This window comes from Panulirus ornatus, chromosome 39, assembly GCF_036320965.1.
Source record: "Panulirus ornatus isolate Po-2019 chromosome 39, ASM3632096v1, whole genome shotgun sequence".
Classification (NCBI taxonomy): domain Eukaryota; kingdom Metazoa; phylum Arthropoda; class Malacostraca; order Decapoda; family Palinuridae; genus Panulirus; species Panulirus ornatus.
The window spans coordinates 8,366,752-8,394,723 of NC_092262.1; the positions used below are offsets into that span (position 1 = coordinate 8,366,752).

The 27,972-nt window shown below is 39.3% G+C and overlaps 1 protein-coding gene across 1 annotated transcript in view; it reads left to right on the top strand.

The window, feature by feature from the left end:
• The window catches only part of trx (histone lysine N-methyltransferase trithorax), a 111,844-nt gene extending 86,547 nt beyond the window's left edge, over positions 1-25,297 (top strand). Inside the window, exons 11-16 of the mRNA XM_071684987.1 lie at positions 3,231-7,669; positions 11,463-14,217; positions 14,828-15,006; positions 16,760-16,922; positions 19,061-19,207; positions 20,560-25,297. Coding sequence (XP_071541088.1) covers positions 3,231-7,669; positions 11,463-14,217; positions 14,828-15,006; positions 16,760-16,922; positions 19,061-19,207; positions 20,560-20,733 — 7,857 coding nt within the window. The 3' untranslated portion in view covers positions 20,734-25,297. The remainder of the gene's footprint in view (positions 1-3,230; positions 7,670-11,462; positions 14,218-14,827; positions 15,007-16,759; positions 16,923-19,060; positions 19,208-20,559) is intronic.
• The last annotated feature ends 2,675 nt before the right edge of the window (positions 25,298-27,972 follow it).

The window sequence follows — 27,972 nt, forward strand, 5'->3', positions numbered from 1 at the left end:
TGAAGACATAAGACAATATTATAGAATATAACATAATGTTTTTCCAAAAATACATCACCCAGCAGGCAGCAGTCCATATTGTGATCAGGAAATAGATGAATTGTTGGCAATTATGTACTGGGTCAGTTGTTGTACTTGTAGCAACTCCCTCGGTGTGTCTACAAACTGGACCATCTTTTTATAGTATAGATTAGTCTGGCCTTCATACTGCACCAAATTTGACGTAGAACTACTTTGGTACAGAAAGCGTTATTGTACTTGTTCTTATGATTAGAGACAGACAACTACATACTATTGCCACTGAGGGAATGCAATATGTTTTACTAATGCACTTAAGAAATGCAGTGTTTTAAAAAATTGTAAATTATGAATTGTGTAAATTTATACAGCTATTTAGAAGTGATTATCTGAAGAATGGTAGTATGAAAGCAAAAGTTGAGAGTTGCCATGTCAGGGAGAAGAACTGGAGGTACATTGATATCCCTGGGGAAGGGCATAAAAAGCTGGAATGATGAAATACCTGCTGCAACTCATATGCAAGGATATGACCCTAGTTAATCTAGTCCAGGCTAAATGGAAGTTTAAAGTGGCTGGGATTGGTAAATGATATACCATGTTTGGGATTACGATAATATGATAAAGACTGAAGCAGTTGGGGGGGGGGGGGGTCTCCTAAAAAGAATGAAAATTAGAAAAGTTTCTTAAACCACAAACAAGCAACATCAGGATTTTGAGGCTACCATATAGCAAAGCATGATTTCTGTCTCCAGCATTTATATATATATATATATATATATATATATATATATATATATATTTTTTCTTTTTTGCTTTGTCGCTGTCTCCCGCGTTTGCGAGGTAGCGCAAGGAAACAGACGAAAGAAAATGGCCCAACCCACCCCCATACACATGTATATACATACGTCCACACACGCAATATACATACCTACACAGCTTTCCATAGTTTACCCCAGACGCTTCACATGCCTTGATTCAATCCACTGACAGCACGTCAACCCCGGTATACCACATCGCTCCAATTCACTCTATTCCTTGCCCTCCTTTCACCCTCCTGCATGTTCAGGCCCTGATCACACAAAATCTTTTTCACTCCATCTTTCCACCTCCAATTTGGTCTCCCTCTTCTCCTCGTTCCCTCCACCTCCGACACATATATCCTCTTGGTCAATCTTTCCTCACTCATTCTCTCCATGTGACCAAACCATTTCAAAACACCCTCTTCTGCTCTCTCAACCACGCTCTTTTTATTTCCACACATCTCTCTTACCCTTACGTTACTTACTCGATCAAACCACCTCACACCACACATTGTCCTCAAACATCTCATTTCCAGCACATCCATCCTCCTGCGCACAACTCTATCCATAGTCCACGCCTCGCAACCATACAACATTGTTGGAACCACTATTCCTTCAAACATACCCATTTTTGCTTTCGGAGATAATGTTCTCGACTTCCACACAATCTTCAAGGCTCCCAGAATTTTCGCCCCTTCCCCCACCCTATGATCCACTTCCACTTCCATGTTTCCATCCGCTGCCAGATCCACTCCCAGATATCTAAAACACTTCACTTCCTCCAGTTTTTCTCCATTCAAACTCACCTCCCAGTTGACTTGACCCTCAACCCTACTGTACCTAATAACCTTGCTCTTATTCACATTTACTCTTAACTTTCTTCTTTCACACACTTTACCAAACTCAGTCACCAGCTTCTGCAGTTTCTCACATGAATCAGCCACCAGTGCTGTATCATCAGCGAACAACAACTGACTCACTTCCCAAGCTCTCTCATCCCCAACAGACTTCATACTTGCCCCTCTTTCCAAAACTCTTGCATTTACCTCCCTAACAACCCCATCCATAAACAAATTAAACAACCATGGAGACATCACACACCCCTGCCGCAAACCTACATTCACTGAGAACCAATCACTTTCCTCTCTTCCTACACGTACACATGCCTTACATCCTCGATAAAAACTTTTCACTGCTTCTAACAACTTGCCTCCCACACCATATATTCTTAATACCTTCCACAGAGCATCTCTATCAACTCTATCATATGCCTTCTCCAGATCCATAAATGCTACATACAAATCCATTTGCTTTTCTAAGTATTTCTCACATACATTCTTCAAAGCAAACACCTGATCCACACATCCTCTACCACTTCTCAGGTACAAACAAGTCCTCGTTTAGGCCAGGCCTCAAGTGGAAATGAGAGAAAGGAAAATTAATCTGAGTATTTGAAGGAGGAGCTCTACTTTGTAAAAAGATGCAGATTATAGCTGCTCAGAATGTCCTAGGATTCCATTGAGAAAGAATGGTATAAAAATGTGTCAAGATGGACCAAAAATGAGAAGGGAAGGTGTTGCTTAGTAGCCTTTCATGTCACTCTGCCTGGACAGTGTTCTTTAAACTATTGTAGATGTTGTATTGTCTGTGCTTTTGCATTATATTGTTGAGGAAGGCAGAAAGATCATAAACTTTGACATGTAACATGAACTCATATTACTTTTATTTTCCTTACGACTTCATGGTCATAGCTTTTCTTGGGAAAGGTGTACAGTTGTGATTCTCATGTTTATTATTTGAGTACTGCACAGCTTTATTAGATTATATATTATTGGATAAGGGATGACTGCTGTAATATTTTAGGTATTTGTAGCTGGCTTTTATGCTAAATTTATGATGAAATATAGATGAGTATCTTCTGTTCATACCAAGTAGGTGTGATATTGAAGCACCTCATAATTATGGAGTGCATGATACTGTAATACAATAATGAACTTTTTCAAACTTACCCAAATTGTTGATTGTAAAATATTTGTATAATTTGCATTATTGTGGCTTAAGATGAAAAATGAAAAAAAGCCAACTGTGAAGTCTGGGTGTCTTAAGGTGACATGGCCAAGCAGAACTCATTTAGATAATTGATTGTCAGACTGACATGTGGTAAGGTGTGCAAAGATACAGTTAAAAGAGGTAGACCACAGAATTGGACAGATATAGTCACTGAAGTGATCAGGGCTTATTGTTATATGTTGCTAAGGAGATGATTTTTTTCATATTCATATATTTGTTTCTGTTAGAATAGAGAAGGAAAGGGGGACACGTGACTCAAACTTTCAACTTCCTCAGTTGTTAGGTAGAAATGTGGCATTTGCTTCTTTTTTTGATGATAATGATTAATTTCATATTTCACAGATGATGGAGTGTGGTCGCTGTGGGGAGTGGATTCATGCTCATTGTGAAGGCCTGAATAATGAACGATACCAGATTCTTAGCTTCTTACCTGACACAGTGGAGTACGTTTGCCGGAACTGTGTTGTGGATTCGGCATCTAGTTGGTTGGATGCAGTCAGTAGTGAATTGCTGGCTGGGTGTGAGGCTGTTTTACAAGCTCTTCTTAGTAGTCGATGTGCCAAGCATCTAGTGAAGAGAGAAGCATCTAAAGTGTCTTCCTCAGGAGGTCTTACCCCAGTACCTCCTTTGCCTGCAGTTGGGACCCCCTTGTTAGAAAGAAATGAGGATGCACCATTAGAAAAGATGGAGTATACTACAGCTCTAGTTTCTACTGTTAACAGCAAGAAAACAGTACCAGGGGAATGTCTCAACACAGCATCGTCTGCAAGTTATCAGTCTGGGGAGCTTATCCACTCAGGAAGAAATAGTACGATTAGCACTGAAATAGGTGCCAACTACTCTTTGTCAGAAACAGAGGGTGTCAGTGGGTCTAGTAGTATTAATCAGTTAGGGAGTCCTGTTGACAGCATGGATGTTAATACATCCCAAACCTCATGCAAGTCTACCAAGTGTGCGTTAGAGATAAATAAAGATTTTGAATCTCCTTTGTGTTCTGTGAATATTAACATTATGGACATTCCTCAGGATGAATCAAGTGAACTGAGCAAGCTGACTGGTAAGCAGGCACTTTGCTCAGATTATAGTCAACATGAAGTTACAGCAGCTATAAGTAATGAAAGTAAAGGTGGTTGTATAACAGATACAAAAGACAAGATTGATGGTAAAGGAAAATCAGTTAAAGATAAATGTGAAGAAGTCCGATTACCTCCTCGGAGACAAACCCGCACTTCTTCAGCAGGTGTAACCATCTCTTCTTATGCTGCCATAAGTAGTGCTTCCACAGATCCCATAAAGTTGAAGGAATGCTCTGTTCGCTTAGAGGACATATGCAAGTCAAAGTCGCCCTCCTCTTCCCCAATCAAAACCCAGCCAAATGAGCAAAATACTGTAGTGAGATCTGAAGCTGGAACATGTAAAGAAAATGACCTTGTAAAATCTCAAGAAGTAGAGGGCACCAGTGTGAAGCCGATGTGTGGAAAGGCATTAGAGTGTTTGCGGTCTCTGGGAGAGAAGGAATTGGAGGGAGTGACAAGAGAGGCTTTGCAAGGCATTATTTCCTTAAAAGATACAGATGTGTCCTGCACACAAGTGGATGGTCCAAATGATGAAACCACTGCAACTGCTCGAGTGATAAGAACTCTCTTATTTGAAGATAGGAGTCAGATGATGCTTGGCACCACTAGTTTGCTTGAAAGTAAAAATGAAAATAATGAAGAGAAGAACCTTACTCATGTTGAAACTCAGTTGATAAGCCCTAAAGATAAGATAACTAAAGATATTGATGATGATTGTGTAAGTAGTGAGGAAAGTTCTTTTTGTGATACAGACACCGAAATAGAAAGTATCCAGGATGACCCAGAAGAACCAAGAGATTTGCTTTCTGTTAAGGAAAAACTAAAGGACCGGAAATATGATTCAGTGCTACAGTTTCATGTGGATATGATTAGGGTAATAGAGAATGGTAGGCATCTAAATCGTAGCCAGACTCGTAATGTCCAAGCAACTTATGCAAAACACATGAAAGAGTGTTTCCCTTGGTTTGATGTGAAAACTGCTAATGTGTTTGAGTTGGTAGATAAGCAACGACCATTCCCCATTCCACACATGGATCATAATTATATATTCCGTACTTTGTTGTCAGGTAGTCGGCACTTCACTATGCGTGATGCACCTGTATACAGAAAGCGATCTACAAGCCCACTTAAAGGAACTCTTTTAACTCCTCCTGACCGACGTAAGTGTGTTCTCTGTGGAAGAGAAAGCGATGATGATCCTAATGCTGCAGGTAGACTTCTTTACCTTGGACAGGATGAATGGCTTCATGTTAACTGTGGACTGTGGTCTTCAGAAGTGTATGAAGAGGTTGATGGAGGCCTACAAAATGTGTATCTGGCCGTAAGTCGTGGACGTCTGATCAAGTGTTCTGCTTGTTTAGAGCGGGGAGCAACAGTTGGCTGCTGTCATAAATCTTGTCAGGCAACATATCATTTTCTTTGTGCAAGACGAAGTTGCTGTCAGTTTATGGAGGACAAGCGAATATTTTGTCCTCATCATGAGAGTCCTTTGAATGGGGAAGAAAAGTCAGATGATTTTAAAGTAAGCCGGTGTGTGTATGTAGACATGGATTCTGAAAAGAAGAAATGGAAGCAAGTTCCTGGAGACCGTGTTAGGATTACAATAGGTTCACTGACTATAAAGAATCTTGGCAGAATCATCCCAGAATCTGATAGTGTTGAGGCCTTGATTCCAGTTGATTTTACTTGCAGCCGTTTGTACTGGAGCACCGTTGATCCTAGTAAGAGAGTTACTTACACATGCCGAACTAGGAGAGTGGTGCCAGCTCATGATGATGTGTCATTAGTGGGTGATGCAGCTTTCCATAAAACTATTGATCATTCACTTGGAGAAGAAACTGTTCATAAGGAGATGGCCGCAGTAAGAAAGTGGTTTAAGCAACTTGAGGAGCGGAAGGTAGAAAGGAAATCGCGTGAAACTAACATCATTCCTCCTCACCTATGCCCTCTGTACCGCAGCATCAGAGACCGGGAAGAGGACAGTAAAACTGTGGAAAGTGTGGTTCGTTGTCACACTCCACCAGCCATTGTGGAGTTAGATGTACGGCAGTGTATCGATGATATAATTGATAAAGTTAGTCGATCTGTAGAAGAAGAGAGTTTACTTTTGGATACAGATTTACCTGCTATTGTTAGTGCTGATGACAATGAATTGATATCCATGGTGCTGAATGACCTTGATGAGTGTGACCCCATCACTCTGCAGTCAACCCCTTCAACCTCAGGCAGACCAAGTCCACTAGATATTGACTTCCTGAGCACCTGCGATCATATGATGGACTCAGGGAAAGTGACTCACTCAGGAAACATGACTCAGGAGGCTCAGGAAACAGATTGCAACCCACAAGTGATAATGGACACAACCCTCGCAGCCTGTCGCAACCCAGCTCGTGTTGCATACCAGGTGGAATCCCCGAATACTGATATTAAAGAACCCGTAATTGAGACCATATCACCTCCATCTACTCAAGATCTAGGTCCTGTGCCTTCGTGTTCAATGCCTGTCGCCAGTAATGGTAACTCTCAGAGTTCCGCTGCTAGTGATGGCAATGGTAATGTCAATAATTCAGGTAATAGCTGTAACCATTGCAGCAATGAAAGCAAGAGTGATACCACAAGCTGTAGCAGTAGCAGTGAAAGTTCAAGTAGCAGTAATACAGCTAGAGAAAGTAGTAGCCCAGAACGATGTTCTGGAGGTGTTACGAGTAACACCAGCAGCCCGGATACTTGCTCTAGAGCAAGCTCAGATAATAATGCTAGCACTGATACAAACAGTGGTAGTACTGATAGCAACAGTGGGAGTGAAACATCATCACAGAGTACAAGATGTGTTACTAAAAGTCCATGTACCTCTACTGCAGGGAAAAACAGCTCTCTTAAACAGATTTGTCGAGTTTTACCTATGCCTTCTACAAACAGCCGCCGTTCCTCATCAGCTAGTGAACATAGTGACTCAGTTGGTCAGACAGGTCCAAGTCAGTCTCCTCTTACATCTCAACATTCACCAAGACACTCTGATGAAAATGAAGGAAGCCCTGCCACTGGACGAGGAAATGAACGCAAGAAGATTTGTATGAAGAGAAACTACAAAACAGTTATTAAGAAATATCCACTCAGAAGTGGTATGAGGAAAAGTAAACCATATGAAACTGTACAGATTGAAATAAATGAGACCATAGAGATTCCAGGAGGAGAGGGATCTGGCATGGTACATAAGAGTTTGAAAAGGAAATGGAGTGGCATCCTAGATTCCGAGGAGGAGAACTGTCAAAAAAATCCAGGTGGCAATCAAGAGGGGCAGGGTGAATCCAATAATCATGGAAGTGATGGAGAGAACTCAAAAGAAAATTCAGTATCAAAGAAAGTCTTAAAATTTTCAGATGACAATAATGATATTACAGTTAGTATCGTCAATAACAACAACAATCTTTGCGAATTTTCCAAGTCACGTGGCCACAGATACCGTCATAAAACTGTTCTGCAGTTGGATGGTGCAGCTGATGGTTCTTCTTCAAGTGCTGAGATGAGTGAGAGTCAGGATGAGGGAATGGGTGAAGAAAAACTAAAATCTCAGAATCAAGAGGACCCACAGACACCACCTCTGCACTCAGCATTGGCAATGCGTATCAAAGAACAGAGTCTAGCCAGGAGCTCACCAGGAGAAGAGGGTCCATACAAGTGTTCCAAGTGCAAGAGACTTTATAGGTAAGCATTATATAGGTGATATGTAATAGCAGCTAGGTCCATGTTGGAGAGAAAAAATACTACCCGTGTATCTCCTGCCTTTCTTAAAAGGTAACTAAGAAGTATGGAAGTAAAGGGTCTGGAAATCTCCATTCACCTTTTTTTTTTTCATTCTGTCACTACTGTTAGTGAGGTTGCACTAATAACATGAAGAAATGACCTCATTTGCTAACATCCCCTCTCTAGTTGTTGTGTAATGCACCGAAACCGCAGCCCCCATTCCAATACCAGGTCCCTTGTACCTTTCTGTGGTTTACCCCTGGGTGCTTCATATAACCTGGTTTAATACCTTCGTAGCGCATCATCTGCTATATATCAAATCTCTTCACTTCCCACTATTTCATGTATGCTTTTAACTCATCTGCATGTTCAGATCCTGGTCACTCGAGACCTTATTCACTTCATCTTTCCATCCCTAATTTGGTTTCCCCTCCTCTTCCATATCACTTTTGTTACATATGTCTTCTTTTCAGCCTCAACTCAATCATTCTTTCCATATGTCCAAACCATATCAACACATCCTCTTTAGCTCTCTCAACCATACTCTTCTTTTTAACACATCATTCACTTGCCCTACCATTCCTTACACATTGAACTCTCCCCACATAACATACAGTCATCAAACATTTGATTTCCAACATATTTACCCTCTTCCGTACATTCTTATCTATAGCCCATACCTTGCATCCATATACCACCATTATACAGGAGGGGTGGATTTCCAGCTACCTGCTGCTGCCCCTCTTACTCGCCATCTGTGACACGCAGGGAATATGTGGGCAATATTTTTTTCTCCCCATACCCAGGGATGATATATATATATACTTATATATATTATTTTATTTTTATTTTGCTTTGTCGCTGTCTCCCATGTTTGCGAGGTAGCGCAAGGAAACAGACGAAAGAAATGGCCCTACCCACCCCCATACACATGTATATACATACACGTCCACACACACAAATATACATACCTATACATCTCAATGTACACATATATATACACACACAGACATATACATATATACACATGTACATAATTCATACTGTCTGCCTTTATTTATTCCCATCGCCACCTCGCCACATATGGAATAACATCCCCCTCCCCCCTCATGTGTGTGAGGTAGCGCTAGGAAAAGACAACAAAGGCCCCATTCGTTCACACTCAGTCTCTAGCTGTCATGTAATAATGCCCGAAATCACAGCTCCCTTTCCACATCCAGGCCCCACAGAACTTTCCATGGTTTACCCCAGACGCTTCACATGCCCTGATTCAGTCCATTGACAGCACGTCGACCCCAGTATACCACATCGATCCAATTCACTCTATTCCTTGCCCGCCTTTCACCCTCCTGCATGTTCAGGCCCCGATCACTCAAAATCTTTTTCACTCCATCTTTCCACCTCCAATTTGGTCTCCCACTTCTCCTCGTTCCCTCCACCTCCGACACATATATCCTCTTGGTCAATCTTTCCTCACTCATTCTCTCCATGTGCCCAAACCATTTCAAAACACCCTCTTCTGCTCTCTCAACCACGCTCTTTTTATTTCCACACATCTCTCTTACCCTTACATTACTTACTCGATCAAACCACCTCACACCACATATTGTCCTCAGACATCTCATTTCCAGCACATTCACCCTCCTGCGCACAACTCCATCCATAGCCCATGCCTCGCAACCATACAACATTGTTGGAACCACTACTCCTTCGAACATACCCATTTTTGCTTTCCGAGATAATGTTCTCGACTTCCAAACATTCTTCAAGACTCTCAGGATTTTCGCCCCCTCCCCCACCTTATGTTCACTTCCGCTTCCATGGTTCCATCCGCTGCCAGATCCACTCCCAGATATCTAAAACACTTTACTTCCTCCAGTTTTTCTCCACTCAAACTTACCTCCCAATTGACTTGACCCTCAACCCTACTGTACCTAATAACCTTGCTCTTATTCACATTTACTCTTAACTTTCTTCTTTCACACACTTTACCAAACTCAGTCACCAGCAGTTTCTCACATGAATCAGCCACCAATGCTGTATCATCAGTGAACAACAACTGACTCACTTCCCAAGCTCTCTCATCCCCAACAGACTGCATACTTGCCCCTCTTTCCAAAACTCTTGCATTCACCTCCCTAACAACCCCATCCATAAACAAATTAAACAACCATGGAGACACCACACACCCCTGCCGCAAACCTACATTCACTGAGAACCAATCACTTTCCTCTCTTCCTACATGTACACATGCCTTACATCCTCGATAAAAACTTTTCACTGCTTCTAACAACTTGCCTCCCACACCATATATTCTTAGTACCTTCCACAGAGCATCTCTATCAACCATCATATTCCTTCTCCAGATCCATAAATGCTACATACCAATCCATTTGCTTTTCTTAGTATTTCTCACATACATTCTTCAAAGCACACATCCTCTACCACTTCTGAAACCACACTGCTCTTCCCCAATCTGATGCTCTGTACATGCCTTCACCCTCTCAATCAACACCCTCCCATATAATTTACCAGGAATACTCAACAAACTTATACCTCTTTAATTTGAGCACTCACTCTTATCCCCTTTGCCTTTGTACAGTGGCACTATGCAAGCATTCCGCCAATCCTCAGGCATATCACCATGAATCATACATACATTAAATAACCTTACCAACCAGTCAACAATACAGTCACCCCCTTTTTTAATAAATTCCACTGCAATACCATCCAAACCAAACCTGCTGCCTTGCCGGCTTTCATCTTCCGCAAAGCTTTTACTACTCGTGTTGTCATGTATAACGCACTGAAACCAGAGCTTCCAATCACGACCAGATCCCATAGACCTTTCCAAGGTTTCCCCCAACTGCTTCATATTTCATGGTTCAACTCATTGATGGCACATTGTTCCCTGTATACCACATTGCTCCAGTTTGCAGTATCCCTTGCATGCCTTGCAACCTCCTGCATGTTCAGGCCCCAAACCCTCAAAACGCTTTTCACTTTATCCCTCTGCCTCCTCCTTAGTTCTCCCTTTTCCTTTTTCCCTCCACTTCTGACATATACTCCCTCCTATTCGTCCTCTCCTCTGTCATCCTCTTTATATATCCAGACCATTTCAGTGAATCCTCTTCAGCTCTCATATATACTCCTCCTACTACGATACCTCTCTTTTACCCTATCATTTCTTATTCGATCAACCCTCCTCACACTGCTTATTGTCCTCAAACATTTAGTCTTCACCACACCCACTATCTTTACATTTTTGCATTTACATATTTGCATAAGGCCCCTGCCTTGAATCCATGCAGCATCACAGGACTAGTATTGTCATAGAGTATATGTGCATATTATAGTGATTATAACAGAGTAAAAGCAAAATGATAATAATTCCATCACTATATAAGACAGAAAAAGTCAAGAAATAATCATGGTGTCGACACGGTTAACTTATCAAAAAATCACGAAACAATCATAGTGTCAACACAATTAACTGTTATCAATACTACTGATGGCTCATCTTATCTGTGGACTTGATGTGTCTAAATTTACTTTTATGTTGATTTTTGCTCATTCTGTTAGAATATGTAAACTTTGACTTATCTTAGAAAAAGAGGAGTTGTACTGGAGTGCACAGGAAACTGTAGCAGGGTTAAAGTTAGTCTGATCATATATCATGGCTGAGAACTAATCTCAGTCTTGACAACTGTACTTCAATTTTTTTCCAATTAATTAGCTTGGAGTATGTTTTCAGGACGAAGGAGAGCTATGAGAAGCACATTGAAACTTGTACTTTTGAGGTTGATAGTTCAAGTACTTCAGAAGATGATGATGACTATGAGGAAGATATCCAGTCTGAAGAAGAATTGGAGGAAAATGATGATAGACTTGCACATCGTCATGGTGATAAGGTTGAGGAATTAAATCTGGATTCCTCTTTAATGCCAAGAAATGAAAATAGTGGAGAATTTTCATCACCTACCCCTCACCTTATTTCTTCACACGTTGCATCTCACGATTCTGCGACAGGCCAAGAAAATCCAGTCTCTGGTAATAGTGCGTCTAGTGCAGAACATCATATTACTGAAAACCCACTTCACCAAGTTCAAGAGTCTAAGACTACAACTTCTTTAGAAGTTTCAGGTAATGTAAGAACTGCAGAGGATGAACCTGCGATAAAGAAACCAAGATTAGATTCATCATTGCCACGCCAACCAGGTGTTCATAGGCAGGTAAGGACAGCCATAAAGAAGTGCCCAGGTACTGGCGAGGATGTGGAACTGTTACAAGTAGTGAGAGGTCATCCTCCACCTGGCACTGATGTGTTTGTTCCCCCTCCTGTATCACCTGTGAAATTTAGCCCCATAGTAAAGAAAAGTGCTAGCCCAAGACGATACACTAATATTCGATTGATGCGAGGGAGTCGTGGATGCCAGTACCGCCGTGCAGCTCCACACATGCCTCCTCAAGAACATTACCATAATGCAGGTTCTGGTATGCCAATGGCACCACCTGCTACTCCTGCTCCAATTCAAGTCACAATGCATGCCATGGCCAACACTTCAGGACAGATATTAACACAAGGGGCACCAGCTTCCTTCCAGCAGTTTGGTGGACAGTCAACTCAGTACCCAACCACTGCCCAACTGAACTCTCCAGTAAGTCACCTAAGTCCTGCCTTGCAGGTAGCACCACAAGTTACTTCCCAAGTAGCCCCTCAAGTGTCACCTCAGGTCAGTCCCCAGGTGCTAACTATGGTATCTGCACCATCTGTTGCTGTCCCGCAGGGATACACTCTACAGTATGTGGGCAGCTTTCGTGATGGTGAGATGGCTTCAAGTGGGGGCAGTTTGGTGACCTATCCAACTGCACCAGTGGTAGTGCCACAGCCACAGTTAGTAATGACCCCTCAGCAGAGTTCTGTTGTTGTTCCACAAGTTGTAAATACTAACATAACTTATTCCTTTACTGCTCCAGAAACTTTAGTGATAAATCAGCCTGCCATGGTACCAGGAATGCAGTCAGTTCAGTATTTACCACAACAGCAGCAACAACAACAGCAACAGCATCAGCAACAGCAGGCACAAGTGATGCATCATCCAGACCAACAGGTCAATTCTGTCATGCAGTATAACCAGAGTGGGGTGTCTACGCAGCATGCACAAATGTCAGCTTCACACATGCATAGTGGGCAAGTGCACTCACCTTGTATCCAATTCTCAGACCTTCAAGCTGGTCAGGTATGCATGCAGCAGCAGCAACACCAACCACAGTCAACAGTAGTATCAAGGGAGCTGTCCTTCACTGGTAGTGGCTCTAAACAGCTGCACACTCCTCAGTGTATAGTGAGCTCTTCAAGCAGAGGAAACCATGAAATGGCTGTCAATGTCTCGGCTTCATCTTCCATTGGATCCTGCTCCACCTTGGTTAATCGTCAGCGCCCACAGGCTTCAGTAGCACCACAAGTAATTCGACCACAGCCAGTACATACTACTACATCAGCTGATAGCAGTCCCTTGGATGCTCAAGGGCACTCACGTATACCATTTGCAGACAGGCCATTGGTTGGTGGGGTGAGAACAGTGGCTACTGTTGCTCCAGCAGTCATAACAACTTCTTCTGTAGTCTCAATATCTACAGGCAGTTCTACAACTAAACTGACATCAGTTGAAACCAGTCCAAAAATAGCAACTGTAAGACCAAGACCCACTTACAGTTACCGTGATGCTATGAGAGAAAAGCAGCTTGAACGACAAAAGCAGCGACAAGAAATGTTACAAATAGACAAAATAAATGTACCGGATGGACATTCAGAATTTCTTAAAGAGCAGAAAGGACTTGAGTCTCTTGCCTCAGAGTCAGAAACAGATTCTGAAAATGAAACAACTTGTCAGGATGCTGATGAGAAAGATGATAGAATTGAAACGCAGTCTTACAAACTTGTTTTACGCAAAGATAATTCTTTGAGTTCAGGGTTCAATGTATTACCAATATCTGGACCTGCTGCACCCTTACCTTCTCCAGAGGTTAAAGAATTAAGAATAAAGGCTAAAGTGTCTGTTGGTCCAAAGAGAAAAAAAGCCAAAAATCATGATCCAGAAAAAGATCTCATTATTGTCAACAAAGATACTGCTAGTGACCTATATGTAAATGAGCAGTTACCTAACTTTTCTATAAATCCCATGCATAATCCTGCAGATGATCCTGCAATGTTTGAGAAACCTAAGACTTGTAACACTGAGCCATATATTGTGTTTGAGCTTACATCAGAGGATGGATTCCGTGTAGAATCACGGCACATATCAGAGGTGTGGCAGAAGGTATTTGACGCTGTTGCAGCAGCGAGAGCAAGCATGCGGATTGATTCCAAGATGCCGACCAACTTGCAACAAGCAGGGCCAGGAGGGACAATGTCAGGTCTGCATATGCTGGGCCTTACACATAATGCTGTGCAATATCTTTTAGAACAACTTCCTGGAGCAAAGGACTGCCACAAGTACTCATTTCAGGTAAGCACTTTATCTTTTTATTTATAAACTTGATATTCTTTTGGAAGATGGTAGAATTATAATGAAATTATTCAGTCCAGTATGTAAGAGATTTTTACATGCATTTCAATATTTCTGATGAGCCTGTTATATGTTGGAATGGTTGGTTGATTTGCTTGATGGCTGTTTCTCCTCTTTTTCTCATCCATATCAGTGAATGTTACTTGCTAATCCAGCCTCAGACAAAATATTTTGATATTGTTTGTTGGTACCTTCTCAAGAAAATATATGTAATAAGAGATAAAGAAAATGGGAAATATTGATGACAAGGTGTGTAGATAATTTTATGAGAATGCCATTATATGTTGAAGAAACTGAAGATGTCATAATGGTAGCAGTTAACCATCCCAGAGAAAACTCAGCAGTGAGACCAACCAGACAAGTTACCAGGTTGTAACTAGTACATTTTATCCATCGTTTTTGGTAATAGAATGTATTGCATTATAAATGTGGTGGTAGTGTACATTGTTTTGATTGATATTATTTATAACAACAGTCTTAAAAACCATCGTGTTTTCTGTTATTAGTGAAGATGATACTTGATTGTAATGTTTTTCTTTGGGATCAACAGTTCCATCGAAGACCACAAGAGGAAGGAGCTGTAGAAGAAAATCCAACTGGCTGTGCTCGTACAGAACCCTTTAAAACACGCTCTCCATATGATATTTTCAGCTGGCTAGCATCTAAACACAGACGTATGCCTGAGCGTTCACTGGTTCAACAAGAAGAGATTCAACTCTCTACTACAAGGTAACATGCTCTACTTTTGATTTTGGTTGGGGAATGTGTTTAGAAATAGGAAGAGACTGAGTGACTTGTTTAAGGTGATAGTTACAGTTAGATAATTGCAAAAGAATTAAACAGATACACTGAGCAAAATGTTGGAAGAAAGGTGTATTTGAGTGAGGATGCCAAAGAAATGAAAATAATTATTCATGTCCAGTAGTGGCATTTTCTGTGTATGGATGTAGGTGTGAATGGAAATAAATCTCACCTGTTGACTTGACATATTGTGCAAAGAAAACTTCACCCCATGACTGAAATTGGGTATTCCAGTGAATAACATGTGGTTGTGTACTTGATCTACCTTTTGTGAATGAAAATGGAATTAGAAAGGAAAATATCTAGATATGGAAAATGGAATGTGAATTCCAATGATAGAAAATTGTGAAATAGTGTGGATTGACAAAAGATGCACTGGTTACAAATATTTATTTTGATATTTTCAGCAATGATGGGTAATGGAAACTGGGATATGATTAGAATTTTCAAAGGAAATAGTTTACAAAATTGAACTTTCTGGTCTTTTATAGTCATGTAAGAGTGATTTTGACTCTACTGTATACTTGTGAAATGCGGATATGAAACACCTGAGAATGATGTTCAGAAGTTGATGTGGAATTAAGTGTGGTTGAGGTGAAGAATGAGGGATTAGAGGAAGATGTAGCTTAATAAAAGGAGTGGATGAGTACATGAAACAGTACTGAGATGGTATGGACTTAGGTAAAAACAGATGTGAAGACAGTGATTAAGTATAGATACATGGAATGAGTTATAGCAGATAAAGAGAAAGGCAGAATTAAAGTGAAAGAACAGTTGGTATTTACTGTATATGTGTAGGGTTGACTTGCTGTCAATAGACTGAACCAGGGCATGTGAAACACCTGGGGTAAACCATGGAAAGGTCTGTGGGGCCTGGCTGTGGATAGGGAGCTATGGTTTAGGTGCATTACACATGAGATTCATTGTGAGCAAATGTGGCCTTTTTTTGTCCGTTTCCCTGGCACTACCTCACTGACGCAGGGGGTGGTGATGCTGTTTCCTGTAGGGCGGGGTGGCGCCAGGAACGGATGAAGGCAAGCAAGTATGAATATGTAAATGCGTATATATGTATGTGTCTGTATATGTGTATATGTTGATATTGATATGTATGTATGTGTATGTATATATGTGTGGATGTGAGTAGATGGGTCTTTCTTCATCTGTTTCCTGTTGTTACCTTGCTGACGCAGGGAAATGGCAGTCAATTATAATTATAAGAAAATGATAATGTGTATGCCATCAGTGCGTTGAACCAGGGCATATGAAGCAGTTTTACTCTTGCTGTCATGTATAATCCACTTAAAACAGAACTCCCTATCCACAACCAGGTCTCACAAACTTTTCTGTGATTTCCCCCAACTGCTTCAAATGTCTAGGTTCAGCCCATTGATAGCTCTGTAAGCCACAATGCTCAAAATTGCTCAGTTTTTTGCACACTTCGCAACCTCTAGTATATTCAAAGCATCTTTCGCTCCATCTTTTCATTTCCTTCTTGGTTATTCCATGATTATTATTATAATTGATATTGTTATTGTTGTTGTTTTTATCATATCATAATTATTAGTACTAGTATTAATAATATTATTAACTGTGTTGAATACTTTACAGGCCACTAAACTTAATCTAATACAGGCAGATTTAGGTGAAAGATTATGTGACATTTTCTTTGAATATATGCTAGGCGTGCCACAAGTCTGGAGTTGCCAATGGCTATGCGTTATCGGCATCTACGAGAGACAGCCCGGGAAGCTGTGGGTGTTTTCCGTTCCAGCATTCATGGTCGTGGGTTGTTTTGTAAACGTGATATTGATGCAGGTGAAATGGTGATAGAATATGCTGGTCAGGTATGTCAGTAACTTAGTTGTATCTTTTGTTTATGTCCAAAACAGTGTTTATATTTTGTAACCAGCTTTAATAGGAAGATCATGCAAATTCAAGTATGCTTGCAATTACTGATCACTTTATGATGTGGACATATTACTGTGTAAATAGATTTTCCTCTGCAGAAAAACTTGAATGTTTGTGACTTAACACACTTGCCATAATGTAAATTTTGACAAATGAGATTTCCAAATTGTGCATTGAAAGAGAATAAACTTAGTTTTATTTCCTTTTGAAAACTCACACATTACACCTCCACGGACAGTCATAGCTCTGTCATTTCCTCAGGTCATTCATGTCCTCCCATTTGTGAGTTAAGCTTTATGGCAGCATTCATGTGTCAGTTGGAAAGTTGTGTTGATTTTTTTGTGTATCTCACTTAAAGTGAGTGTCAAAAGCATCTTAAAGTGACTGTCTTAAACAAGCATAAAAGACTGTGACTTGCTGGGACAATGATGAGATTTGTTGATTAGTTTTGTAAAGAAATGTATGTTACATGGTCTTCGTCACAATTTTTGGTATCGATTTAGATTTCTGTTATTATATTCCATATGTTTGCTAATTAATCACAAAGCCATTTTCATTGATATGGGATAGTTCATGAGCATACAGACACAAGTATTAATTGTGTATTTTGTCAGCATATGTTCAGTGTGACAGAATTAACAGAATTTTTTTACAGTAATTGATCCTTCCTGGTTATGCTCTTTGTACACAACACAAAAGTGATCTCTATACGAGTGAACAAGTCTCAGAATGATCATCTGTTAACTTTGTCATATTTTTTCATCCTTGTCATATTATGTAACTTTGAAAGTGTAAGATCATTTTTGTGCTGTGTGTGCAGTGAAGTGATTCATTAGGTAAAATGATTTCTACATTCTCTTGTTAACCCTCATAAACAAAATTCTAACACTTCACATGCTCAGCAGTTATTTCTTGATTTTTTCACATGAAATACCCCTTGCTGGTATGACTGGGGTATTTTATCTACAGTATCTGTTTATGTATATCTCATGCCAAATTCCCTCCAGGAAGTCTCATGAAGGGGATAGTCACAACAAAAAATTCCTTTCCATACATACCTCCCTTGCATACATCATTTCATGCAATCTTCCATAATTTTTCTCCCTCCAGTACTCTTGAACTCAGTTTCCCTGTGTCACAGCTGGTGTTCCTCTCACACAAACCCCTTTAGTTGCAATAGCATACACTGTCCTTGTAAAGCACCCCTCTTAAATTCTTTCCACATGCCCAAACCACCTCAAAAGTATTACTTTTGATCTAATTTAACACTGTAATTCATTCTGTTTGCATTCCCTGCTATATCTAATCTCTCATACACCCTCTCATTTCTTCATTCCATTTAGAAAGACCACATGATCCTTTCATGGAATTCATTTCCACAGCCTGGATTCTTGACTTCTGTGACACATCCCATGGCCAGGTTCAGCTGCATAGGTCTGGGTAGGGAGGACTATGCTGTCCATTAATCCTTTCTTCACTTCCATACTTCCACCTCTACTCTTCATTATTCTATTAAAAGGACCCAGTGACTCTTCTACCTCGTACTGCTCTCTCTCTTCTTTCCCTCCATGTTACCAAACATATTCAATATTGCTCCTAATACTTAAAATCTGTCATCTCCTCCAGTCTTTTGCCCCACATATCTGTAATGCAGTTTAGTACAATTTCTTTTTTCATTTTATAAGCTTTACAAAATCTAAACTATCACTCTTTCCTTTCAGACACTATTATTTCCATTCACACACCATTACTTTAATTTTACGCATATATATTTACCTTCAGTCTCCTATGCTTACACACACACACACACACACCATAAAAGAAAACACTTACAACCTTCTACAATTCTTCACTTAGCAAACACAGTATCATCTTCAAACAGGCTAGTCACCAGTCATCAAACCTCACAACCATACTCTGTCTCTGCACTCTCTTTTCCTAGTTTTGGTTTCATCGCTATCACTCCATCCATTTATATATGTTATGAAAAGCCAAGGTGATGTCATACAACCCTGCCTCACACCCACATGTATAAGGTATTATTGTTGTATAACTTATTGTGTAATTGTTTCAGGTGATTCGCTCCAGTTTGTGTGACATGCGTGAGAAGGATTATGAATCTAAAGGTATTGGTTGCTATATGTTTCGCATAGATGATGATACAGTGATTGATGCTACCATGCATGGCAATGCTGCAAGATTCATCAATCATTCTTGTGATGTAAGTATTTTTCGTACAAATTGATATTGTGATCTGTAACATCGTACTGTCCAACATTTTTATACTTTTCCTTTTTTATTGAGGGGTAGGTCTGTAGTGTGTTGAGGTGGGGGTCTTTAAGGGTGAATTGGTTCCTCATTGTAAATATCATGGCTGTGTTGGCAGACTAGAGAGAAATTCCAAAAGCTAGTGACACAGTTTGGGGAGTGTGTATGAAGAGAAAGTTTAGAATAAGTGTGAATAAGGGTAAGGTAATAAAGGGTTGCTTGGGGATGAGATGGAAAAGTTTTTATGTTACTTTAAATGAGGAGGACCTAGAGAAAAGACAGTGCTCAAGGCACCTGAAAGATATTGTAGCAGCTGGCTTCTAAGCAACTGCAAACACTCAGCTTATATAAACACAGTGAAACAGAGATTCACCCAGTGCATATAATCCTTCAATATTCTTAGCACTTAATTCTTTGCAGCAGCACTAAACCCTCCCCATCCAGTTCATTCTCTAACTAACCAACAACCCCCAAAGTTGATGTAAAAAGGTTACCCCTGCTTCACGTTTCAAGAAACCCCACTCACACATCCACCCACCCTCAAAAATCGCATCACTGATTAAACATACACTCTGAAGTTATCCAATAAGCACTAAACAGTTGCTCTGCTCACTCAGTCTAAATGCTACCCTCCCAGAAATACATCCATCTGAAACTACACTCCCTAGATATATAAGAGTTATGCTTTCTTGTTTTCTCTTATCTCCAAAACATTACAAACACCGATTCATCATACAGTACCTGAAGATCCCATATACCCAAGATGTAACTTCCGTGCTGAAGACCCTTAACACTTACCACCAAATTGTCCTACCGTGCATATGCACAGTATCACCACACTCCTTGACCTATGGTCCTGTTCAGCATACATGGCTGGCTTTCTGACAGCTGTGGGAGGTTTATAGAAGGGGTTTCTAGGGCAGGAAGATAAAGGATCCTGGTTCCCACACCATTAGCTCACTGTTGGCAAGTGCAAGGTCAGAAGATGGGAAGGAGGCAGTTGGTGTTATAAGGAACCAGGTTGAAGTGTAAGTTGCTGTGCTGTGAGGCTATTGTAGGAATTTTGAGCCATTTTTGATTTTGATGAACTTTCCATCCAAGGCATCCCTTAAAGAAGATTGGATGCTTTTAATTCTTATATGGTAATAAAAACATCCAAAGAATATAATTTTTTATATTACAGTATGATGTAAATGTTGTATGTAAGGACTGTTCCAACTTTGATTTTTTGATGACCAAATTGATTAAGTAATTGATACTGAGCATTAGCATATGAACTCAGTGAATTAATTATGTGTATTCCAGCCAAATTGTTATTCTCGTGTTGTGGATATTCTGGGCAAGAAACATATCATCATATTTGCCCTACGGAGGATCCTTCGTGGGGAGGAACTTACCTATGACTACAAGTTTCCTATTGAGGAAGACAAAATTCCCTGCACGTGTGGCACCCGAAGATGTCGCAAGTACCTCAACTGAAGCCCTCCAGGAATGCAGCTATCTCACTTTCAACCCTTTAATCTCTGTAATCAGTGCTATCTCTTGCCACTAATGGCTTAAATACTAATCCGCATCAAAGGTATTGAGAACAAGCTTTGAAACCCAGATCAAATTTACTGCATAAACATTTGGGTAAATAAGTTACTGCAAGTTGGATGTACTCTAGAAATATAACAGTGGCCCCAGAGTTATTTTTAAGGGGCTCAGTGAACTCTGAAGAAAAAAAAAGAATTAAGTTTTCTTATTTGTTACAGCATTCAGTAAAACTGAATAGCATCTATGATCTTGCTATGGTCAATTGTTTATGTTTTCTCTGTGAGAAGTTAACTGTTATTGTGGCATGACTTGTTCGCACTGGAAAACAGATCGATATTCTCAAAATGTCCCTCAACTGAAGTAGCTCAGAGTGTACTCTGTATGCTGATGTGATTTGTTCCTCAACTGAAACTGCTTAGGCTAAGTTTGTCTACTGAAACCCTCCTGGAGGTGCCCCCCAGAGTCCTTGAAGTTCCTCAGTGAATCCCTGGTGAAGGTTCCTCAAATACCCTCCAGCGCCATGATCAGTGCTGTGGGTCAGCTGGAGACAGCAGCAACCCAAACACATGCATTAAGGTTTCCAGTTGCACTTGTTACAATAATCATAAACTCCTTTTTGATATAATCTGATGTTGCCATTAATTTGTTTATAATTTGTGAGTCACTTGACAGCTGATGTAGAAAGTTGCAAGGGATGAGCTGTGCTGGGTATGACCATAGATAGTGTTTGTTGTGTTTTGATGAGTTTTTCTTAACTTTGAAACTAGCCTGACATACCTCATATGATCCCTTATATATAGTAATTAGAAATCTCAACTTATTGGGAATGTGTTTTTATGTCTGAAAAGAGCCAATGATGGATGTTGGTTCAGATTTTACAATGCCTTCTTGAGTAAAGAAGTTTTGAATGGTGAAAGAGAACTAAAGTGTTCTTGCTTTACCAGTCATTACTGGCACATTCCTGGAAGATGCTCTTTTACTGAGGAAGGGATTATAGAATTTGGTGCAGTACAGGTAATTATTATTGAAAAACTAGAGACCTCGGAGTGCATTTGGCATAATCATGCACTGATTCCTATAATTTTAAGTAGATGTGTAATTAATATCACCTTTTGCATTTTTTATTTTGTTATTGACAATTTTGTGATGAGGTCAGTGATTTTGAGCCATAGCACTTTTTCAAAACAGTGGATAATTTCTAGGGATAGGAAATTTGCTAAATCCTTGTGAAACTGATATTTTTCAGTTTGCATAAGGTCACATAAATATAACTCCATTTCTTAAGGTATATAGGTTTTCCCATAAGTTACAAAATCAAATTTGAGCACTTGCAGGTACTGTACTTTTTGGCCTTATAATTTGAAATCTGGCACATCACCACTGGGCTTGTCACATTGCTCTGTAATATAACAGTAAACAGTACATTCAATAGATTCATCATAACCAAAATTAAGAAATGCAGGATATTAAACTGGCTGTTGCTTGATCAGGGTAAGATTGATGCTTGTGATATAGTATACTTTGAACCAAAATGTAAAGTGGAGAGTCAAAAATTTATCAATAGTTATTAAAAAAAGTAAAGGAGGTGATGTACTACGTTACTTGATACCCTGCTAAAGAGTCTTGTAACTGTAGTATTGTAAGAGGATACCGACTGCATCGTCCATTACAATGAATAGGGGATGATATTTATATGGATAGATCTACTGAATGTACAGGTTGTACTCTATTGTTGACAGTTGTTTGCTCTAGTGCGATCCTTTGTGAGGACTAATTACCTTGCAGTTTGAGAATTCCTATTTTAGAATGTGGGATTATGTGTGTCTCATAGCTACAGTATATGTTTACAGTCATGGATTATCAAAAGTATTATGGTTACTAAATGTAAGAACATAAGAACAACTGTAGTTCTATGGTGAGAACAATTATTCCTGGTCTTGCAGGGCATTCAGATTCCAGGGAAATACAGTGTGAATCTGGTAGGACATTGATGTGAGAAGCAAATTTTAACGTAGTTAACTGCCAGCATCTTTATTGAAATTACATTCAAAGATGAAATAAGAGTCAACACTGTACACAGAAAAAAATAAATATGATCAAATGGTGCTACTAGGTGGTTGAATTACTTTTGTTCTCTGTTTAGGTGTTTTTGAAAACCATTTTTATTAGAAATATCAAACTATTGGAGAATTAATCTGCAAATCTGAAATTGTAGTATGGAGTTAATTTGGGGGTGAACATGACGACAGCAGTATAGTAGCAACCATGGCTCACAGGGCAATATTGCTCCTGCAGTACACTGGGTGCTCTTGTTGCTGCCACAGTATACGTGCCACTTGGGCTACATAGTTGTCATAGTACTTGGGCCAGCTGGTATTTGTGTTACATCACACTGATTGTGATGCTTTACAGCACGAAAGCCTGGCCTACACTTTATACGACTTGACTGTAGTTATCAACTTTGCCCCCACGTCTGCTGGACACTAAACAGCTGCAAGTGAGCAATAAAAATTAATAACAATACCATCTGTGTGCCTAAATTTTGTGATAAATGGATGGTCTTTTTGAAAGATCACATTTTTTTCAGGGCTCAAGTAAACTAGTTAAAGGGGATGTTATAGAGTTAAAAGATATTTCTAAATATTTTGCTGTCAGTTTCTTAGTTTCATAGACCATAGCAGTGCTATGGTGTTCTTTTGATAGAAATTTCATACCACTCATTTCACACAACCAACGATTAAACCATAGAACCTACCACAACCAGTTATGGTAACCTTGGTAACCAAGATGCAAATATGGCAGTTTCACAGCAAAACTGGATTCATCTCTTTGTAAATGTTATTACCTGTACATATGTATTTTGGCTTCACCTTTTCCAAATGTGAATGGAATGCTTTTTGAAAGTGTTTTTAATGTAAAGAGAATAGAGTTTTTATTTCATAGATGAATTTTATATGATGTGTGCTAAATTTTTGGAACCACCAACAGTAATTTGTGCCATCAAAAGTGAGTACAAAGTTAGCATTTAGCTGTTCTTGTGACGGGTACGAATAAAACGATATTCCTGATTTGTACTCAAGAGTACTAAAACTCAAATTACAGAACCTACCTTGAGATTGCCCTTGTTAAAACAAACTTCATATTATCATAGCCAGTCCAGTGATTGGTTTCCAAGTATTATTAAACTGAGCACTTCTAGAGCACGTTCAGGGTAGGGCCTGCAATTTGGACATAAGGCACTAGTCACCCACATGGCGTTTAGTGGCATGTTTGGATGGCAGGGATGTGGGAACTGTTCAGGGCAAAGTTTGACTCATGTCATGCTTTTGGATATTTAAGTACTTAAGTTTGACAAAAAAAGATTTGTAAGAAAAATTTTTTATGAAATGCTATCAAGAATTTTGAAATATTTCTTTTATTTATGTGATGTTTTTATTACTTTTTGTTGTTCTGTGATTTTAGATTAACAAACCAAATTCTAACCCAAAAATGATCTTTGGAAAAATTGTGTTCATAGAATTTGAGATTAAAGAATGAACTTTTTGGTAAAATTGAGGAGTTTCATAAGACGAGTTATATTACAAGTCATTTGTTTGAGGAGTATTTGGTCTTTGCTTTAAACAGTTTTCATTTTGATGCCATTAAAAAAGCAGGCCAACTTGTTTGACACTTGTCCGATCCACAGTTTGGTTTTAAAACGTTCAAGGCACAACATTAATGACTTTTCCATGCTTATTATTAGCATCAAATAGTTCATTGGTTCAGGGTATATTAAATTAAGATGAGATTATAATCAAACTTGATCATATTCCTCTTCATTAAGATTTTGTAAGACCAATTAATTCCAACTAAGATGTTATAGTTTTGTTGCAAAGTTAAACCAACTTACAGACGCTATGGAATTGTCATTGATGCTAAATTAAACGATAAATTACAAACCTGAGTGTTGTTATCAGTGTTAATCCCTACAGTTCAATAAAGCACATGTGGTTGTTACAGCAAATGATGGGTATCATTCCAATGTTCTGTAAGTGTTGCTTTTACTTAGAATATAAGTTACACCCTTTTCATTCCTTACCAAAGAGATTTTTTTTTTAAATCATGTTTATAAATACCAGGCACTTAGATTTTACATATGTAGTTTTATAATCTGAGTTTTTATCCCTGTACACTTTGTTTCTCCGCTGATTACTAATGCACGTTTGTACCACATTTGCACCACAGCTGTTCCACAAGTGTAGCCTACCACACCTGTAGCCTACCACACCTGTACAATATTTGTAACACATGCTATCACAGCTCATAGTTGGAATCCCTCACAGTCTCAGTTCTGTGGGTGAGTGGATAGTTATATTTGCTAACTTCTACATAAGGATGAGTTTTTGCTCTACATAAACTCACCCTCATAGTGGATGAGAGTTTGTATTTTCTTCCACTAACCCAAGCAGTTAGCTTCGGGCAGAGCAAGTGTTACTGGGTCACTAAATAAAATTTTCTTACTGCGCTTCATGTGGTTTTAATGATATTCATCTCTAAATGTAAGTAAATCCACATTCCTTATGTTTAGTTATGACTTGAGAAGATATGTAGAAAATTAAGAAAAATGTTTAACCTTTTCTCTCTGCAATGGATTTTTTTGGTCTCCTCTGCTGTTATTTTTAATGAAAAGGTACCGAAAAATCACAGATTTTTTTATGAATTAAGACTTAACCATTTATTGTTTAGGAAAACATTATCAACTGGATTGGCCAACCTTAAAGTACACAAGTTTACATTTGCTTTCACGTAATTTTTTTTATCAATGTTAGATGCAAGAAAACCATAAGAATTATTGTTTTGCTCATGAATTTAGTTATGCAATTGTAGTTTATGAAAAAACATTGTTTAATAGCTTGGCCAGTGGCAAGAGTGTGGTGATGATCACTACGGGCAGTAGTGGGCATCACAAATGTGGTGAGTCTCAGGAAAAGGTGCACAACCATAACCTTTTGGCAGCTCCGGTAATTCATACTTTTGTTTGGGTTCCCATATGTGGCAAGCCAACAGAGCTTACAATGAGTGTTGAATTCAGTGGGTGACAGGAAAATACATGTGTAGACTGGTGCCAGTAGCAAATAGAAGGGTTAAGGTAACATATACTTTTTGTGAGGAATATGAGGAAAAATGGTTTCTACTAGCTAGCAAAAATGGAAGAGACAATGAAAAGTCCTTGATGAATGAATTGGAATAGAATGTACAGAGGTGGTATGAATGGAGACATTGTTACCACTGATGAATCACCTCAGCACACAATGTGGAAAAATCATAAGTACATACATAAAGTGTGAAAATATTGTTTAACTCACTGGGCAATGTTTGAGAATGTTGATATCTGGATACGGTAAGTGAAAATAATGATTGAAAAAAAAGCAAGTTAGATGCGAGTTCTTGAAAAGGTGAAAGGAAAAATGCAGTTTGAATTTTTCACAAGTTGCAACACAGATGGATTTGAAAATAGCTAAGGTGAAGACAAAAACGAGTCAGGTGAGAACGATGTGAGTGCCAAACATAATTTATTGGTGCAAGGTGCAGGACTTATGGTACAAGGACCCATGCACCCATCCTTCTGCATATGGTGTTCCTTAACTCTCCCTCCATAAAAATTATCTTGCCCTTGAAAACGAGGATGGATGAGGAAGAAAATCTCATTCTGATTTATCCCAAGTGGAAATATTCATTGCAAGGAAGAGTGACTGGGACCCACTAGTGAAAATGAATGTGGGCCCAGTCGAAGAACAGCAGGATCAAAGGTGATTTCTTGTGTGGTCAGAAGACAGTGATTATAGGTCCAATTTGTGTCCACGCAGTGATTGTGATTGTGAGATTTTAACACAGAAAAATGATAGTTTTGCCATGTTATGTGTGGATGTTAATTTATCGATCTACCTATTTATTTTTTGATGCCTGTTCCCTTTCGAAACTCCCTCAAGGGGATGGTCAGAGTAAAAGAGTCTTCATAACTAATGAACTCCAGTGCCACTTCATAGCCTTTAGTGTCTAACCCTGAACAGGCCACTGGCAGAGGACAACTTAATGCAGTATTTTCATAGGCTTATTCCCGATGTTCCTATTGACTACTTCTACCTAATGTTCCTGCCTATTACTTCTGCTTAATGTTTCTACCTAATGCTTCTGTTTAATGTTCCTACCTCCTACTTCCATCCATTGCTCCTACTATCTGGCAGAAGGCAGGGCTAGTGCATAGTGCTCACCACAGGAGAACCTACAGTTATGATGAATGAATTGTGGGAGTTTAATGTTGTCAGCCATTATATGTGAAAATGAGAGATTGTATGTTTTTGGACAGAATTTTAGCAGTCCACGTATGGATGAGGCAGAAAGAAAAGACAGCTACCTAGGTCAGAGTAGTGCAACTTAACCACAAGTGCTGGGTAAGTATGCAGTGGATGTTAATGAATCACAAAAATGTATTTTGGTATAATTTTTTGCACGAAAAAAAAGAAAGGTTTAAGTTATTGCTGATTATGATGCCAAGGGCATTTCCAATAATAGGTTAATGAGCATTTTTTCAATATTAGGTTACTAAGTATTTTACATTCATAACAGTAAGACATATGGTAAGAATAAGAAAAAAAATACTGAAAGGATCTGCATGTCTGAGTGGATGGAGGTAGGGAAACAGGAAGACCATGAAAGAGATGGAAGGATGAAGTGAAGAATGCTTTGGGATATCATGGCCCGAACATTCATGAGGGTGATAAGCACTCGTGACACAAAAATTTGAATCCATATGGTATGATGGGGCAACATGCAGTCAATAGGCTGAACCAGGGCATGTAAATTGGTCAGTGTAAACTATGTAATAGTAGTGTGGAGCTTGGCTATGGTTTTGGTACATAATACATGACAACCAGAGAGTGGATATGTACAAATGAAGCCACTGTTCTTATGTTTTTGACACTACCTCTCACAGGCAGGAAATATAGCTGTGTGTATGTGTATTAATTATAATTGCTCTGGACTCTATTTTTGAAAAGGTTCTCATTTTTCTTCAGGACCCCCTTTCTAGAAGTTCCCATAGCTCCAAGGTAGTACTACTTCCAATAGGAAGGAAATGATGGACACTATTTGAGTAAGTTCTTCAACGATAGTGTACTCTTTGTTGTCAAATGACAGTGATGC